Genomic DNA, 15324 nt, shown 5'->3' with positions numbered 1-15324 from the left:
CAACACTACAAGGAAGCAGGAAGACTAGGATAAAGCTGACAGCCAAGCGGAAGAGGACCCAACGTCAGAAGAGCCCTTGGCTAACGCGGCCAGGGGAAGACCTCACTAAGACCTCAGCCCTAGAAAGCGGAAACAAGTATTTCTAGGAAGAACCTGTCATTGAAAAGATTCTCCGCCAGACCCACTGAGCCGGGAGCTGCTCTGCAGCCGGGCCTGGCAGCGCGCGCGCCCCTTCCATGACAGTCCGAGACTCCGGGATTCTGACTGATGGGTTGGTTGATTGACCGAGCGGCGGGCGGGCGGGCGGAGGTGGGGGGGGGGAGGCAGCCCGAGCGCGGGCGGCCTCGGGCGCTCGCGGTGCGGTGCGATGCCGCGCGGTGCCAAGGAGGCGGCCGGCCTCGGGGACGCGGCGCGCACGTGCGGTCGCTTGCAGGTGAGCCGGGCCGGACGGGCGCGGCGGGAGGGTTCGGGGCGCCTTTCCAGCAAGACCCGTCCCGGAGGCATCCGAGGGTCCTGTCTGCCCCCCCCCATGCTCCCCAGGACCAAGCAGCCCCAGCAGGGCCCCAGGCCGCCCTTCCCTCGCCGGGCCAACCCGGGAGGCCACGACGTGGCACGGTCTCCCCCACCTGGGCTGCGCCGCCGCCCGGGCGCCGCGCGTCCCCGGGGCTTCCGAGGCCATCGTTGGCTAGTTCTTGTTTTCCTGCAGTTTCGGGCGGCAGTCACGAGACGGACGGGCGCCGGAGCTTTCTTCCGGAGGACCCCGAGCGTGGCGCTGCGGAACTGCCGCGGTGGAGGTACCCCCGGCCCCTCGGCCCCCGACCCCGCCCCCGAGCCAGCCCCCAGGCCCCGCCCCTCCACGGACCCCGCCCCCAAGCCGACCCCGCCCCCCCCCGGCCCGGGCCCCGCCCCCCGGCCCGGGCCCCGCCCCCGAGTCGGCCCCTCCGGCCCCGCCCCTCCGCGGGCTCCGCCCCCGAGCCGGCCCCGCCCCGGGCAGCGCAGCCTCCCACCGACCCCGACACCCCCGACACCCTGGCCGGGGCCGGCAGGCTGGCGAGCTCTCCCTCTGGCGCCTGGAGACCCGCCCCACCTGGCTGGCGGCTCCATCTGTTTTTCTTTCTTCAAAGTTAGCGTTCCTCAAGGACCAGGCTGCGGTCAAAAACTAACATGTTTCGCTGTGGCCTCTTAGGGGAATAGGCATCTCCAAATCGAGCCGCACCTGACACAGGAGTGGCGCTCATCCAGAACACAATCAACCGTGAAAAGGAGGCAATGTGGGGTTGCCAACCCCTCCATTTCGAGTTACCTCGGGAAATCAGGACACCCCAACTCGAGAACTTCATCAGGTCCACATCTCGCTACTTTGCTACTTTCAAACAAGTTTACCTGCTTAGGCATCGTAGGTCCCACCACCAGCGCCACCTCCCAAGAGCAGGGGACCTCCAGGGCGCCATTCAGAAGCAAGGACTGAAAGGTCACTGTGTGTCCAAGGTCACATTGGTCATTCATAGCAAAACTCAAACTAAAATTTTTGTTTGTTTTATTTATTTTTGGGTCTGGTCGTGGTGCCTGAACTCTGGGCCTGGGCGCTGTTCCTCAGCTCTTCAGCTCAAGGCTAGCACTTTACCACTTGAGCCACAGCGCCACTTCGGCTTTTTTCTTTTTCCTTTTCTTTTTTTGCTTATGTGGTGCTGAGGAATCGCACGCAGGGCCTCATGCATGCAAGGCAAGCGTTCTACCACTGAGCCACCTTCCCAGCCCGTCAAACTAAAATTTTTGACTCTGCACTTTGTAGCTCAAAATATTAAGATTAAATGCAAGTGAAGCAGAGAGCAGCAGAAAAATCCTAGGGTTTTCCAATTAAGGAAGTTTTGGGTAAACACACTTTCATTACTCCATTGCTATAATAAAACACATGAGAATCAGAGCATCCCTAAATAAGACACCTCCCCAAATATACCAGTATGTATCCTACCTTCCTTGTGCCAAGAGTCTTACTAAGAAAGCACTTTCTATAGTACATTACTATCTCTTTTAAATCCCCAACAGTCCTCATGGGGTTGAACAAACATTGTCCCTTTCAAAAAGACATTACTAAGACTGGGGACAGGGATGAAGTAGTAGAGCACTCCTACATAGCTGGGGTTATAGGGATGAGCCACAGAACCTGGTTTACAGCAATGTCTAGCTTATATGAGGCAATCCTGAGATGAATTGGGACACATTTGTGACTGTTTAATCATTATGCATACTTCTTACCCCTTATTTAAACCCAAATCCTTCCACTCTTTACTTTCATCACTGAAAGCTGAGCTGAAATGCTTACTCTGCCCCTCCTTGGAAGAGCCACACATTAAAAATCTTCATTTGTCCTTCATCATGATTCCTCCATTTCCTTTTTTACTGGCATGTTGGGGTGAATGGCTGGACCTGAAATGTGGAACCCCTAGAGTGAAGCCTCTAAAACTCTGATTACACAACCATCACAAATGTGCTTTTAAGGAAAGAAAATTCCTTTCCTGAATAAAGTGCGTAAGATATGCTAGAGCTGAACTGAAGGCAGCAATATTTGACTACTAGATGCCCATTTGATTTGTGGCCTCATTCTCCACCCTTCACTGAGCTTTTGCTGGCTGACCTTTATGGACTGCACTGGGTGGCTTTATCCTACAGCTTCTGCATGGATTTGGTCAATAAAAGAACTGGCAAGATAGGAGAGTAAGAGAACTGAGAGGTTAAAGTACCCTACACACAGACACACACACACTGACTGACTACTAACTTCCATGGTTCCCATTCCTGCTGTGCAATTTGCTCTGGCAACTCATTTCTTCCCTATTCACTTCAAGCTACGTGGGCATTACAATAGTATGACTTCCGGCCAGTTGGTAGTCTCTATGTGTTTTACCTTCTTTGTTTCCCTGAATTCTACCAACACACCTGCTAGAGTGGCTGGAAAAGACAGTACACTAAGTGTTGGTGAGAATATGGGGAAACTAGTACTCTATACACATATGACAGGTGTAAAAAAAAAGGATAAAGCCACTCAGGAAAACAATTTGCATTTCTTAAAACTTTAAATATATAACTGCATATGATCCAACCACCAATACTAAGCATTTATCTATGTTTGTATCCATTACTGCCCAACAATATTATCAAACTTAATGGTATAAAGCAAATACATAGTACTTGTTTGTTTGTTTTTTAACTGCATTTTTTTGTCTTGTCTTTTTTTGGTACTGGGGATCAAACCCAGGAGGATGCACTTGCTAGACACAGACTTTCAAATTGAGCTACATCCCAGCCCATAAACACACAGTTATTATACTACAATTTCTTTTTTTTGGTCCAGTCGTGGGGCCTGAACTCTGGGTCTGGGTGCTGTCCCTCAGATCTTCAGCTCAAGGCTAGCGCTCTACCACTTGAGCCAAAGTGCCACTTCCGGCTTTTTTCATCTTGCTTATGTGGTGCTGAGGAATCGAACCCAGGGCCTCATGCATGCAAGGCAAGTGCTCTACCACTGAGCCACCTTCCCAGCCCCTATACTACAATTTCTTTGGCTTTGGGATTCAGCTGAAATGGGTCCTCTAGAGAAACACAGTCTTATCTGAGACTCAAATGGGGAAGGATTCATAATCCAATGGCAGCTTTTAGAAGTCAGTTCCTGTGAGCTGTCAGACATCACAATTAATTGTTGGCTTTTGGCCAGACACCACCCTCAGCTTCCTGCCACATGGTCTTTTGAAACCTAGGTACTTGCTTTTCTCAAGGCCAGAAAAGGAGAAATCTGTCTTAGCTAGAGGGGCTTCATAGTGCTATATAATGCAATCATGTATACATCTTATCAAAGACAGCAGCTTTTTCATGTCCCATTAGTTAAAAGCAAGACAGACCTCCCACTACCACTCAAAGGGCAAAGAATTATGCAACAGCATTGATAACAGCATGGACCCCAACGTTTATCCATCACGTTACTTGTACACAAATATTCTGGGACACAAACTGAAGGAAAAGGAAACAAATACTCATCAGCAAGCAGTTAAATTAAGGCATAGAATAGAATACTCAAGCCATAAAAGAACCAATCGCTACATGCAACAACCTCATAAATCACCAATTATACTAAGAGAAGCCAGACAAATGAGAGTGTACATGTTTGATTCCAATAATTCAAAAGTGCGGAGGGCACTGGTGACTCATGCATGTCATCCTAGCTACTTAGAAGGCTGAGATCTAAGGATTACAAGTCAAAGTCGGCCAAAAGTCCATCTTACCTCTAACCACAATTTTTTTTAAGCCAGAAATGGAGCTGTGTCTCAAGTGGTAGAGTGCTAGCCTTGAGCAAAATGACTCAGGGACAACACCCAGGCCCTGAGTTCAAGCTCCAGTACCAGAAAAACAACAACAACAACAAAGAAAGAAACTAGAAACAAAGTTATAGGAACAAAAAGTAGATTAGTAGCTTCCTGGGGGAAATGAAGGGAAAGGACATAAATGACCAAAGACTCTCTGCAAGTATTTTATGAAGAAACTTCTAGAGCTGGGGATGTGACTCAAGCAGTAGAGGGCCTGACTAGCAAGTGCAAAGCCCCAAGTTTAAGCCCCAGGCACTGCCCCCATACAAACACAAAAAAATTCTGCAATGACAAATATTTTCACCATCTTGGTATAGTGATAGTCTCACAGGTGTACTTATATAACAAAATTAGATTGGTTAAGTCTATTGAACTTAATGTACCTCAATAAAGCTCTAAATTATACCTCAATAAAGTTGCTGTTAAAACTACTTCTTAAAAACAGAACGTGTGTGTGTGTGTGTGTGTGTGTGTGTGTGTGTGTTGGTCCTGGAGATAAAACAGAACGTGTGTGTGTGCGCGTGCGTGCGTGCGTGCGTGCGTGCGTGTGTGTGTGTCCTGGAGTATGAGTCCAGGGCCTGGGTGCTAGACCCGAGTTGTTTGTTTGTTTGTTTGGGTCTGGTCATGGGGCCTAAACTCTGGGCCTGGGCACTGTCCCTCAGCTCTTCAGTTCAAGGCTAGCACTCTACCACTTGAGCCACAGCGCCACTTCCAGCTTTTTTCTTTTTGCTTATGTGGTGCTAAGGAATCTAACCCAGGGCCTCATGCATGCAAGGCAAGCGCTCTACCACTGAACCACTCAGCCCCTTCCCAGCCCAGACCTGAGTTTTTCTGCTCAAAGCTAGCACTCTATCACTTGAGCATCAGCTCCACTTCTGGCTTTTTCCCCCCTCTGGTACTTACTTAGAGATAAGAGTCTCACAGACTTTCCTGCCCAAGCTGGCTCAATTCCTCAGACCTCAGACTCCTGAGTAGCTAGGATTACAGGCATGAGCTACCAGTATCTGCTCAAAAAGTCTATTTTTACCCAGGTCCCTGTATCATACCAAAGCACTCCATAAAATAATTTTTAAGTTTCTTACCATTGAATAAAACTAATATAAAAAAATGAGTGTCTTACCTGCACAAAATATTTAGTATAAGATATGTGAAGGAAAAACCGGGTGTCAGTGGCTCAAGCCTATAATCCTAGCTACTCAGGAGGCTGAGATGTGAGGATCATGGCTCAAAGCCAGTCCTTGAGACTCTTACCTCTGATATACCACTAGAAAACCAGAAGTAGAGCTGTGGCTCAAGTGTTACAGTGATCACCTTGAGCTGAATAGCTCAGAGAGAGCACCCAAGCCTAGACTTTTAGCCCCACAACCGACAAAAAAAAAAAAAAAAGATATGTGAAGGAATATTAAAATGGACTTTTATGAACAGGTACTTTGATATAGAGAAATAGATGTAAGATTCATTAATGCCTATTATTCAACAAGTAATAATAATTGTATGCCCATGTGAAGCACTGTAAAGACCATTAAATTGGGGCTGGGAAGGTGGCTCAGTGGTAGAGCGCTTGCCTTGCATGCCTGAGGCCCTGGGTTTGATTCCTCAGCACCACATAAGCAAAAAAAAAAAAAAAAAGACCATTAAATTACTACTATCATTCAGACTGGGCTAAATAAGTTTGGGTATAACCAAGGAAAAAGTTCAAAATTTAGCTGCTATTTTCCAAGTATTTCAACTTATTTGAATAATTATGTCCCCATTGTAGAAGAAAGACATTACATTGAAAAAGCAGCATATTGCACAATAAATTTAATATAAATCAACGCTCACTTATATGCATGTGATCACTATGGCCCTGGTCAATAATTTCAGATTTTTTTTTTGTCAGTCTGGGCTTGGGCACTGTCCCTCAGCCCTTCAGCTCAAGGCTAGTGCTCTACCATTTGAGCCACAACGCCATTTCCAGCTTTTTCTGCTTATGTGGTGCTGAGGAATTGAACTCAGGGCCTCATGCATGCAAAGCAAGCACTCTACCACTGAGCCACCTTCCCAGCCTGTAATTTCAGAATTTTTATCTTGAGTAAAATGCAAAGTTAGAAGCCAACCAGCCTCCTAACTACCTTGGGATTCTATTTGCTCTTTTGATGACTATAAGCTGTTATAGGTAGATGAATCATGTTACTTACTAACTTCCAAGAAGGATGAGTGGTATTATTTTGCTGGGTGAACAGTACTAACACAGACTTAAACCTAGAAAATCAAAGTTTTACTTTGTTTTAAAGTTACTAGGTCTGGCAGTGCAGCTCCAGTGATAGAACACTTGTCTGCTGAATATAAGGCCCTGAGTTTAAACCCCAGTATCCCATACATGCACAGATGTCACAAGGACTAATCCTAAGCTGGACCTCATAACCTTTCAGAAAGAATTTCTGTGTGAGGGCTGGGAATATGGCTTAGTGGTAGAGTGCTTGCCTAGCATGCATGAAGCCCTGGGTTCGATTCCTCAGTAGCACATAAACAGAAAAAGCCCAAAGTGGCGCTGTGGCTCAAGTGGTAGAGGGCTAGCATTGAGTACAGAGAGGCTCAAGGACAGTGCCTAGGCCCTGAGTTCAAGTTCCAGGACCAGCAAAAAAAAAAAAAAGAATTTCTATGTGGCATTTAATGGTGCTGTGGCTCAAGTGGTACAGCACTAGCCTTGAGCTGAAGAGCTCAGGGACAGCACCCAACCTGAGTTCAAGGCCCATGACCAACAACAAAGCTTTGGATGCCAAAGTGATATGTAAAGGCTTTTCCATCCTAATATTTTATGTTTGAAGATGAATGTTAATATAAACTAAATATTAAATGATATCAGGGAATTGTTCATTGTAAGGATGATGCTGTGATTACACAGAATAGAGTTAACTTTAGAAAATACACATAGCTGTATTTAGGGGTTATGTTGTGATGATATCTTTATCTTGTGTTCAATATACATATACATACAATAAAAGCTCATCGTGGGTATATATGTGTCCACTATCCTTTTAGTTATATATATATTTGAAATTTCTCATAGTGAAATGTTGGAAGGAAAAGGCTCTGAGAAAATATTTGTATTACTGTTTTAAATACAACTGAAGAGAACTATGACCAAGAAGATGTCAAGGTTTTAGTGAGTACTAAAAATAATCTGTCTTTGGGAGCTTTTTCCTAAGGAAAAAGAAAATTCCTCTTTTGGAGCTTTTTTCCTAAAAAATATTCCTCTTTTGGAGTTTTCCTAAGAAAAAGGGGAAGTTATTCCTTTTTTGAGCTTTTTTTCTTGTGGTTTTTTTTTTTTTATTGTGAAAATAGTGTATAGAGAGGTTACAATTACATGGGCAAGATAATGAGTACATTTACTGTTGCCTCCTCCTTTGTTTCCCTTTCCCCTCTCCCCCCTCCCCCCTTCCCTGGAGCTTTTTTTCTAAGAGGAGAAGAAAAAAAAATCCTCTTTTGAAGCTTTTATCCTAAGAAAAAATTAGACTTGAAATAATATTAAATCACAATTGCTTAAAACTGCTGTTTTTGACCCATTCTGAATGTGTAATTATAAATTAGGCTGCACTGGTACATTCAACATAGAGTTAAAGCAATCATCAAAATAATCACGAGTGTAATGGGCAAGGAAGTGCACACCTATAATCTCAGCACTTAGGCGGCTGTCACACATGAAATTCTAGTCCAAGGCCAGTTGTGGCTAATAATAATAGTATTACAGGCTCCTGTGTTATTAGTTACTCAGGAGGCTGAGATATGAGGATTGCAGCTGGAAGCTAGCAGTGGCAGGAAAGTCTTGTGAGATTATTTTTTTTTTTTGGGGGGGGTCCGGTCCTGGGGCCTGAACTCTGGGCCTGGGAGCTGTCCCTCAGCTCTTCAGCTCAAGGCTAGCACTCTACCATTTGAGCCACAGTGCCACTTCTGGCTTTTTTTTTTTTTTCTGCTTATGTGGTGCTGAGGAATCAAACCCAGGTCCTCCTGCATGCAAGGCAAGCGCTCTACCACTGAGCCACCTTCCCCTTGTGAGATTGTTATCTCTAATTAACTCTCAAAAAAGGGGGGGAAAAAAGACCAGAAGTGGAGCTGTGGCAAAAGTGGTAGAGTGCTAGACTTCAGAGAGAGGGGAAAAAAATAAAAAAGTCACAGCACCCAAACCCTATGTTCAAACCCCAGGACTGACTGACATACACACACACACCACCAACAAAAACTAGTATAGATGTCTACTCATCTATATTGCTGCAATAACTAGGTGCAGAAATATTTCAAAAATACCTATACTGTAACTGTGAAACATTTACCATTTCAAACAGACAGAACTGGAAGTTGATCTGGAAAATGTTCCCTGTTTGAAAAGCAGGGGTTCACCCCTTCCCACCCTACCCCAACTCCTATTGACTTCAATTTTCCTTGATCTCGAAAGCGGCTAACGAGTTGGTGCGAAAGGCTGCTTTTGCTTTAAAAGCAGTCTTGACATGAGTTACCTTAATTGGATTCCCAAGGGCAATAAAATTCAATTTCTAATTCGTTGGGGGATCTGAATTAAGAATTGAGGTGCCTCAATGGGTGCATGCATACGGAGTTCAGGATGTCCCTTCATTTTATTTTTGCAAATACTGACAGGATTGTCACAATAATCCAGGTGTTGTGGACTGTGTGTGTGTGTGTGGTTGAAAAGAAAATCTGCAAACATCCCAGGGACCCACCACAGCAACGTGCGGCCTAATGGAGGAAGTAACTACCTGCTCCCTGGGACCGGCGTGCCAGCCTTCCCCCCCCCGGAAGGCTTCGGGTCCTAAGCTGCCCATTATGTTCACCAGAGGGAAGAAGGTTCCAGAGTGTAGAGCTTCTGGCGCGAGCTCAAGATTGTTCGAGACCCTCAGACGAGACGCGCACCACCATCATCATCGTCGCCGCCGCCACAGGCCCCAGTACCTACGTCTGGTTGCTAAGGCACCAACCGCCCCACCGGAAGTGGCGGTAAGTGTAAGGGAGGGGGTGTGTGTGTGCACTTCCCTTTTCACCCCGTCGCGAATCTTCCGGAGGTGGAGCTTATTCGTTCCGGGTGGAAACTTCAGCTCTTCATTTTAAGAGCGTCGGGGACGCAGTGGAGGGGGTGGGTGGGTGGGGGGAAAGGCCGAGAGAAAGAGAAAGAGAGAGAGAGAGAGAGAGCGAGAGCGAGCGGAAAGAGAGAACGAGGGAGAGGGGAGAGAGAAGTGGGGAGTGACGCTGCTTCGGGGCCGCGGGGCATTGTGGGAGAAGGTTGTCTCCGATTTCTCCTCCCTCCCCGCCCCCCCTCCACCCCTCGGGCTCGGCTCCTCTCCTCCCCTCCCCCTCCCAGCCAAGATGTCTGACATGGAGGATGATTTCATGTGCGACGACGAGGAGGACTACGACCTGGTGAGGCGCCGGGAGCGGGGCTCTGGGGTCGGAGATGGGGTCTGGGGGTCGGGGCCGAGGCCGTGGCTGCTGTGGCTTCCTCTCGTCGAGCATGGGTCCCTTCCCCCCTGTTGGCGTGCAGTGACAGGACGGGTTTACCGCCTCCTCCTCCTCCCCACGCCGGGCCCTGCGTCTCCATCGTGGGGGGCGGGGAGGGGCAAGGAGGGAGCACAAATCATAAAGGGGAGTTGGGGAGGTCGGGGCCTGGGGGGTGTGTGTGGGGGGGTGTGGAGGATCCCAGGCCTGGCTCTCCACGTCTGAGCGCGTCGTGGGGTTACACGGACGCCCCTGAACCTTCGGGTTAGGTCGGGTTCTCCAATGCCTCCCTTCCTCCTCCTCCCCCCCCCTTTTCTTCACTCTTCCTTCCCCTGTCCTCCTCCTCCCCCCCTCCCTCCCTCCCTCCCTCCCTCCTTCCCCTCCAACGCGCGAGCTGCCTCGAGGGCCGTGCAGGGGGGAAGATCTTTAGGCCCTGGCTGGCTTTCACGGGGCCCAGTTAGTTTTCTGGGCTCCCCCCCCTCCTCTGATGATTAAGAGTAAAAGCGGGTGCAGAATTCTGGGAGTGTTGTTTTTTTGGGGGGGGGTGGAGGGGGAATAGGGGAAATGGAAGAGGAGGAGGGAGGAGGAGGGGAGGTGGTGGATACTGCCTCCCTCTCCACCCCCCCCCCAGGCCTGACTGGGAAATGCTACCCGGTGTGTCTCCTGGAAACAGCTTCCTTTGGCTAGTTGTGTGCAGCCTGGATTTGGGTGGGAAGCAAAGGTGCAATGGAGAGTTGAGAGCAAAAAGAAGAAAAAGAAAGCTGGGGGGGGGGGGCAGGCAGGGAGGGAGAGAAACTAGTTGAACTACTTGTTTGGTTCTTTAAGAGAACAAGCTGGTTAGGGGGATTTGGTTTCTGCTATTGTTGATGGTGGGTTTTGGGGTTTTTCTTTGGCGGGGGTGGGGATGAAACTAAGGAGTGTTTGTGTTTTGTTGTATTTTTGTTTTTGAAAAGGTATGGATTAAACGAATGGCTTTTTTCCCTCCTTGATTTAAGAAAATTCCTCAGTTGTAGAAGCTTTAAGATCTCAACAACATAAAAGGAATATTTATTTGGTTGGTGATTTTTTTTTTCCTCTTCCAAGATTCAGGTTTTGTGAATTAATTCACAGGTTTTTAAACAAATTTAGCCGATGGTCAGATTGTTACGCACACACCCTACTGTGTGGGAACTAAAAAAAAAAAACTTGACCCCAAAAATTAGCATCAGTTTTCTATTAGGGGCATTTTGTTTGGTTCTTACATATTATGGAGGTTCTGCATTAGGATAAAGTTGTGAAGTAGATGCTTTGGGAAGTCTGGCTCTTTTTTTTTTTTTTTTAAGAAATGTTATCGAGATACTGTTTTGAGTTAATGAATGGCTTCTTAGTATAGAGGAATAATATTTCCAGTTCATCTTTTTAAGTTTTTAAAAAAAGCACATTTTGTAAAAGAGGAAAAGTGCTAGTATTGGAAAGTCAAAGAAGAGGTTTTGGTGATTTTCTTAGTTTATTTTTTTTTGGGGGGGGGGGTCCCGTCATGGGGCCTGAACTCTGGGCCTGGGCACTGTCCCTCAGCTCTTCAGCTCAAGGCTAGTGCTCTACCACCTGAGCCACAGCGCCACTTCTGGCTTTTTTTCTTTTTGCTTATGTGGTGCTGAAGAATCGAACCCAGGGCCTCAGGCATGCAAAGCAAGCGCTCTACCACTGGGCCACCTTCTCAGCCTGTATTAGTTTTTTTTTTAAGTATTTCTACTCCTCTCTTAACTACTGATCTATTAAACACATTGGTTATTAGTACTATGATTAGCTTGAAGATGCTAACTGAAAATATAATGTAGAAATATGAATAGAAATTATTGTACTCTTCATTTTTGCAAAAATTTTAAACATCATGCTAAACATAATGGAGTTAAATATGTATTTAACTTTTTTCAAAAAATTTCTTAACAGCAGAAAAGATTTTGCACTGCTACAAAATTAAGTGAAATCCTCTCCCTTTTTATTTTTCAACTATTTGGTTAAATAATTCTCTCCCTTATTTGACTCTCACATTTTGGATTCCCAATCATATATCAAATAATGGAAACTGTCACACTCCATCTAACAGTTGAAAGTTAGGGTGATAAAAAGTATTTTTAATAATTTCTTTTTTCTTTTTTTGGGGGGGGGGTCTGGTCGTGGGGCCTGAACTCTGGGCCTGGGCGCTGTCCCTCAGCTCTTCAGCTCAAGGCTAGCACTCTATCCCTTGAGCCACAGCGCCACTTCTGGCTTTTTTCTTTTTTCTTATGTGGTGTTGAGGAATCGAACCCAGGGCCTCATGCATGCAAGGCAAGCGCTCTACCACTGAGCCACCTTCCCAGCCCCAATAATTTATTTTTTCTTGGTAGACAATTTCCTTCAATGGATTTTTTTTTTTTTTTTTTTTTGGTTGTGGGGTTTGAACTCTGGGCATGGGCGCTGTCCCTCAGCTCTTCAACTCAAGTGTATCGCTCTACCACTTGAGCCAGAGTGCCACTTCCTGGATTATTTTTAAAAGATTAAGAAGGGAGGTAGTTGTCATTTCATGCTTCCATACTGCTAGAAGAGTTTCCTATGCCAGGTGCCAGTGGTTCACACTTGTAATTATTGCCAGTTAGGAGGCTGAGATCTGGAGGATCTTTGTTTGAAGCAAGCCTGGGCAGAAAACCCTTTCAGACTTGATCCCTAAAATAACCAGCAAAATGCTAAGCTGTCATGTATGTGCTGGTATGCATGTGTGTGTGTGTGTGGTGGAGGTCTATACCTGGGTTTTTTTTGTTTTTTTGTTTTTGTTTTTTTTGGTCGGTCATGGGGCTTGAACTCTGGCCTTGGGCACTGTCCCTGTACTCTTCAGCTCAAGGCGAGCGCCCTATTGCTTGAGCCACAGTGCCACTTCCGGTTTTCTAGTGGTTTATTGGAGATAAGAGTCTCACGGACTTTCCTGCCCGGGCTGGCTTTGAACCTTGATCCTCAGATCTCAGCCTCCCGAGTAGCTAGGATTACAGGCATGAGCTACCGGCGCCCGGCTATATACCTGGTTTTTTTTAATTGTCTTTTTTCAGTCAGTGGTGGGACTTGAACTCTGGGCCTGGTAAAAAAAATATATATATACCTGCTGTTGACCAAAGGGTTTTGCTGGGCTTTCTTACTCATGGATGGCACTCTACCACAGGAGTCACCCCTCTTCTCAAGCATTTTCTGGCTAATTGGAGATTAGCTTTTTCCTTCTAAGTTGCTTCAAACCGCCATCCTCAGATCTTAACTTCTGAGTAGCTAGGTTTATAGGCAGGAGTCAGTGATGCATTTTCTACCAATACATAAATTGTATGACTGTACCATGTTTTATCTGATTCTCTGGTGATAAGAACTATGAAGTACAGCTTAAAAAAATCTTCAGCTACAAACAGGTTTTGACCTTTTTTGTAGTTGCAACTGTAGTTGAAAATATATATTGAGTTAGATTTAGTAATTAAGGTGGATAATAAAGCTGTGCAATACACTTTTAGGTTAGAAACACTTGACTCCAATAAAGTTACTTCTCTTGAGAATTTCAGAAACATGACTACAATCCCTGTCAGTACCATTGGAATAATTTTCCTGCTTTAAACTACTGCTTCAAAGAAAAATGTGGTTCAGTAAGTTTAGTGAGTTATCACAAAGCCTGTTGCATTGTATCCTAAATGTGACTTCTGTAATGAAATTAAAAAGATTCAGACAAGGATAGCATAAAGTAAATAATGGGAAACAGCTCTTATATGTTAATAAAAGTTAATCAATTTAATCATTGAGTTAGTCTAATTCTCATTTAATTTTAAGCATGCAAACAAGCTTAAGTAATAAGCAATATTTTTTCATAGTAACTTGAATTTAGGTTTGAGTAACTTCTATAACTTTGAATTTTGAATACAAACCAAAGTGAATTTGTGCTTGTACATTACATTCAAAAATGTGGAGGAGAATAGAAAGGGGTGATAGATCAAGAAGCACTGGGTCACTTAGACAGACATGCTAATTTGCAGCCCCTTATAGAACCTTTTGAAGTTGAGAAAATAAAAATGAATACACGGTGGGGCTGGGAAGGTGGCCCAGTGGTAGAGTGCTTACCTTGCATGCATGAGGCCCTGGGTTCGATTCCTCAGCACCACATAAGCAAAAAGCCGGAAGTGGTGCTGTGGCTCAAGTGGTAGAGCGCTAGCCTTGAGCTGAAGAGCTGAGGGACAGCGCCCAGGCCCAGAGTTCAGGCCCCACAACCGGACCCCCCCAAAAAAAATGAATACACGGGCCTCTGGGAATTAGAAGCTTCCTACAGGAAACCCCCAAAACTTGACTGAAAAGGAGCTAAAGCATTGAGTGTAAGGGATGTGCCTAAATGTATGGGATCAATTAATGGGAGAGTCAGAACTTTTATGTCTCTCCTTGAGAAATTTTATTTGAAGACTGAAAGTAGAGAACAAGTAAGAGATGGTTTTGATTTGTAACACAGATAACCAATTAAGAATCCTGTCTATATTTAAGAATAACGAGATGTGGCTCTAGTGTGCCTCATATCTGATCAAATGGTCAAGACATGGTCAAGTTCAAGAAAACCTTGTGAATAATGAGTCTTGTTTTCCTAAAACATTTCTTAGGCTTGCCTTGGCAAGTTAAGAGTTGAATTATTAAACTGAAAAGTAGGAAGGTTTTTTTTGGAGGGATGGTTGTTGAGGAATTCTTAGCAAAAAGTACAGTTTCTACTAAAGCAGAGATCTTAAAATGAGTAGCACATCTGGGGAGATGAGAATAGATTTGCATAGTGTGGATGGATCACAGATTGCTGTGAGTGGGAGATACTAGGACATGAGTTACATAAATACCCTGCAACTATTACTGTACTTTAAGGTTTTTACATCTCTTTTACGATGTTCAAGAGCTCGTTTAATTTACATATATTGCTTGAAGTTTTTGGTTTTGAAAGCAATCTTCACATGTTGATTAAAATGATAGTTTTTGATATAAATTTTGTATTTAAATTTTTTTGGGGGGTGGGTCCCAGTCATGGGACCTGAACTCTGGGCCTGGGCACTGCCCCTCAGCTCTTCAGCTCAAAGCTAGTGCTCTACCACTTGAGCCACAGCGCCACGTCCAGCTTTTTTCTTTTTTGCTTATGTGGTGCTGAGGAATCGAACCCAGGGCCTCATGCATGCAAGGCAAGCACTCTACTACTGAACCACCTTCCCAGCCCCTGTATTTAAATTTTTACCAGTGACCATCTCATTTGACATAAGTGAATTCAGTTTATTAGTATTTATGCAATGTTTTTTCCGTATTCCCTGTTAGGATTAATGGCACCTGTGTGTGTCATCAAGCCATTGGTAGATATTATAGGTAACACGTCTCTTTAATTTTACATCCTTAGTATCATTTAACACCTTACATTTATAGTCCATTCCTTTTCATTCTACTACTTGATATCAAGCCTTCATTTATCGTGTCCAGACATCAGACA

The 15324-nt window shown here is 45.3% G+C and overlaps 2 protein-coding genes across 6 annotated transcripts in view; one reads left to right on the top strand and one right to left on the bottom strand.

The window, feature by feature from the left end:
• LOC138815881 (N-acetylgalactosamine kinase) overlaps positions 1-9293 on the bottom strand; it is a 95196-nt gene extending 85903 nt beyond the window's left edge. For 3 of the 4 annotated variants that reach the window (XM_070005261.1, XM_070005262.1, XM_070005264.1), the window contains exon 1: positions 627-804. In XM_070005261.1, the coding sequence (XP_069861362.1) occupies positions 627-679 (53 nt within the window). In that variant the 5' untranslated portion in view covers positions 680-804. Of the gene's footprint in view, positions 1-626; positions 805-9109 lie in introns of those variants that run through there. The other variant, XM_070005263.1, reaches the window with a different exon arrangement.
• A 368-nt stretch (positions 9294-9661) lies between these two features.
• LOC138815877 (COP9 signalosome complex subunit 2) overlaps positions 9662-15324 on the top strand; it is a 29732-nt gene continuing 24069 nt past the window's right edge. For both annotated transcript variants that reach the window (XM_070005257.1, XM_070005256.1), the window contains exon 1: positions 9662-9767. In XM_070005257.1, the coding sequence (XP_069861358.1) occupies positions 9714-9767 (54 nt within the window). In that variant the 5' untranslated portion in view covers positions 9662-9713. The remainder of the gene's footprint in view (positions 9768-15324) is intronic.

This window comes from Dipodomys merriami, unplaced genomic scaffold (assembly GCF_024711535.1).
Source record: "Dipodomys merriami isolate MVZ:Mamm:240054 unplaced genomic scaffold, mDipMer1.0.p SCAF_679, whole genome shotgun sequence".
NCBI classification, from domain to species: Eukaryota; Metazoa; Chordata; class Mammalia; order Rodentia; family Heteromyidae; genus Dipodomys; species Dipodomys merriami.
The sequence above is the reverse complement of the archived record's forward strand: the minus strand, read 5'-3'. Positions and strand labels throughout refer to the sequence as shown.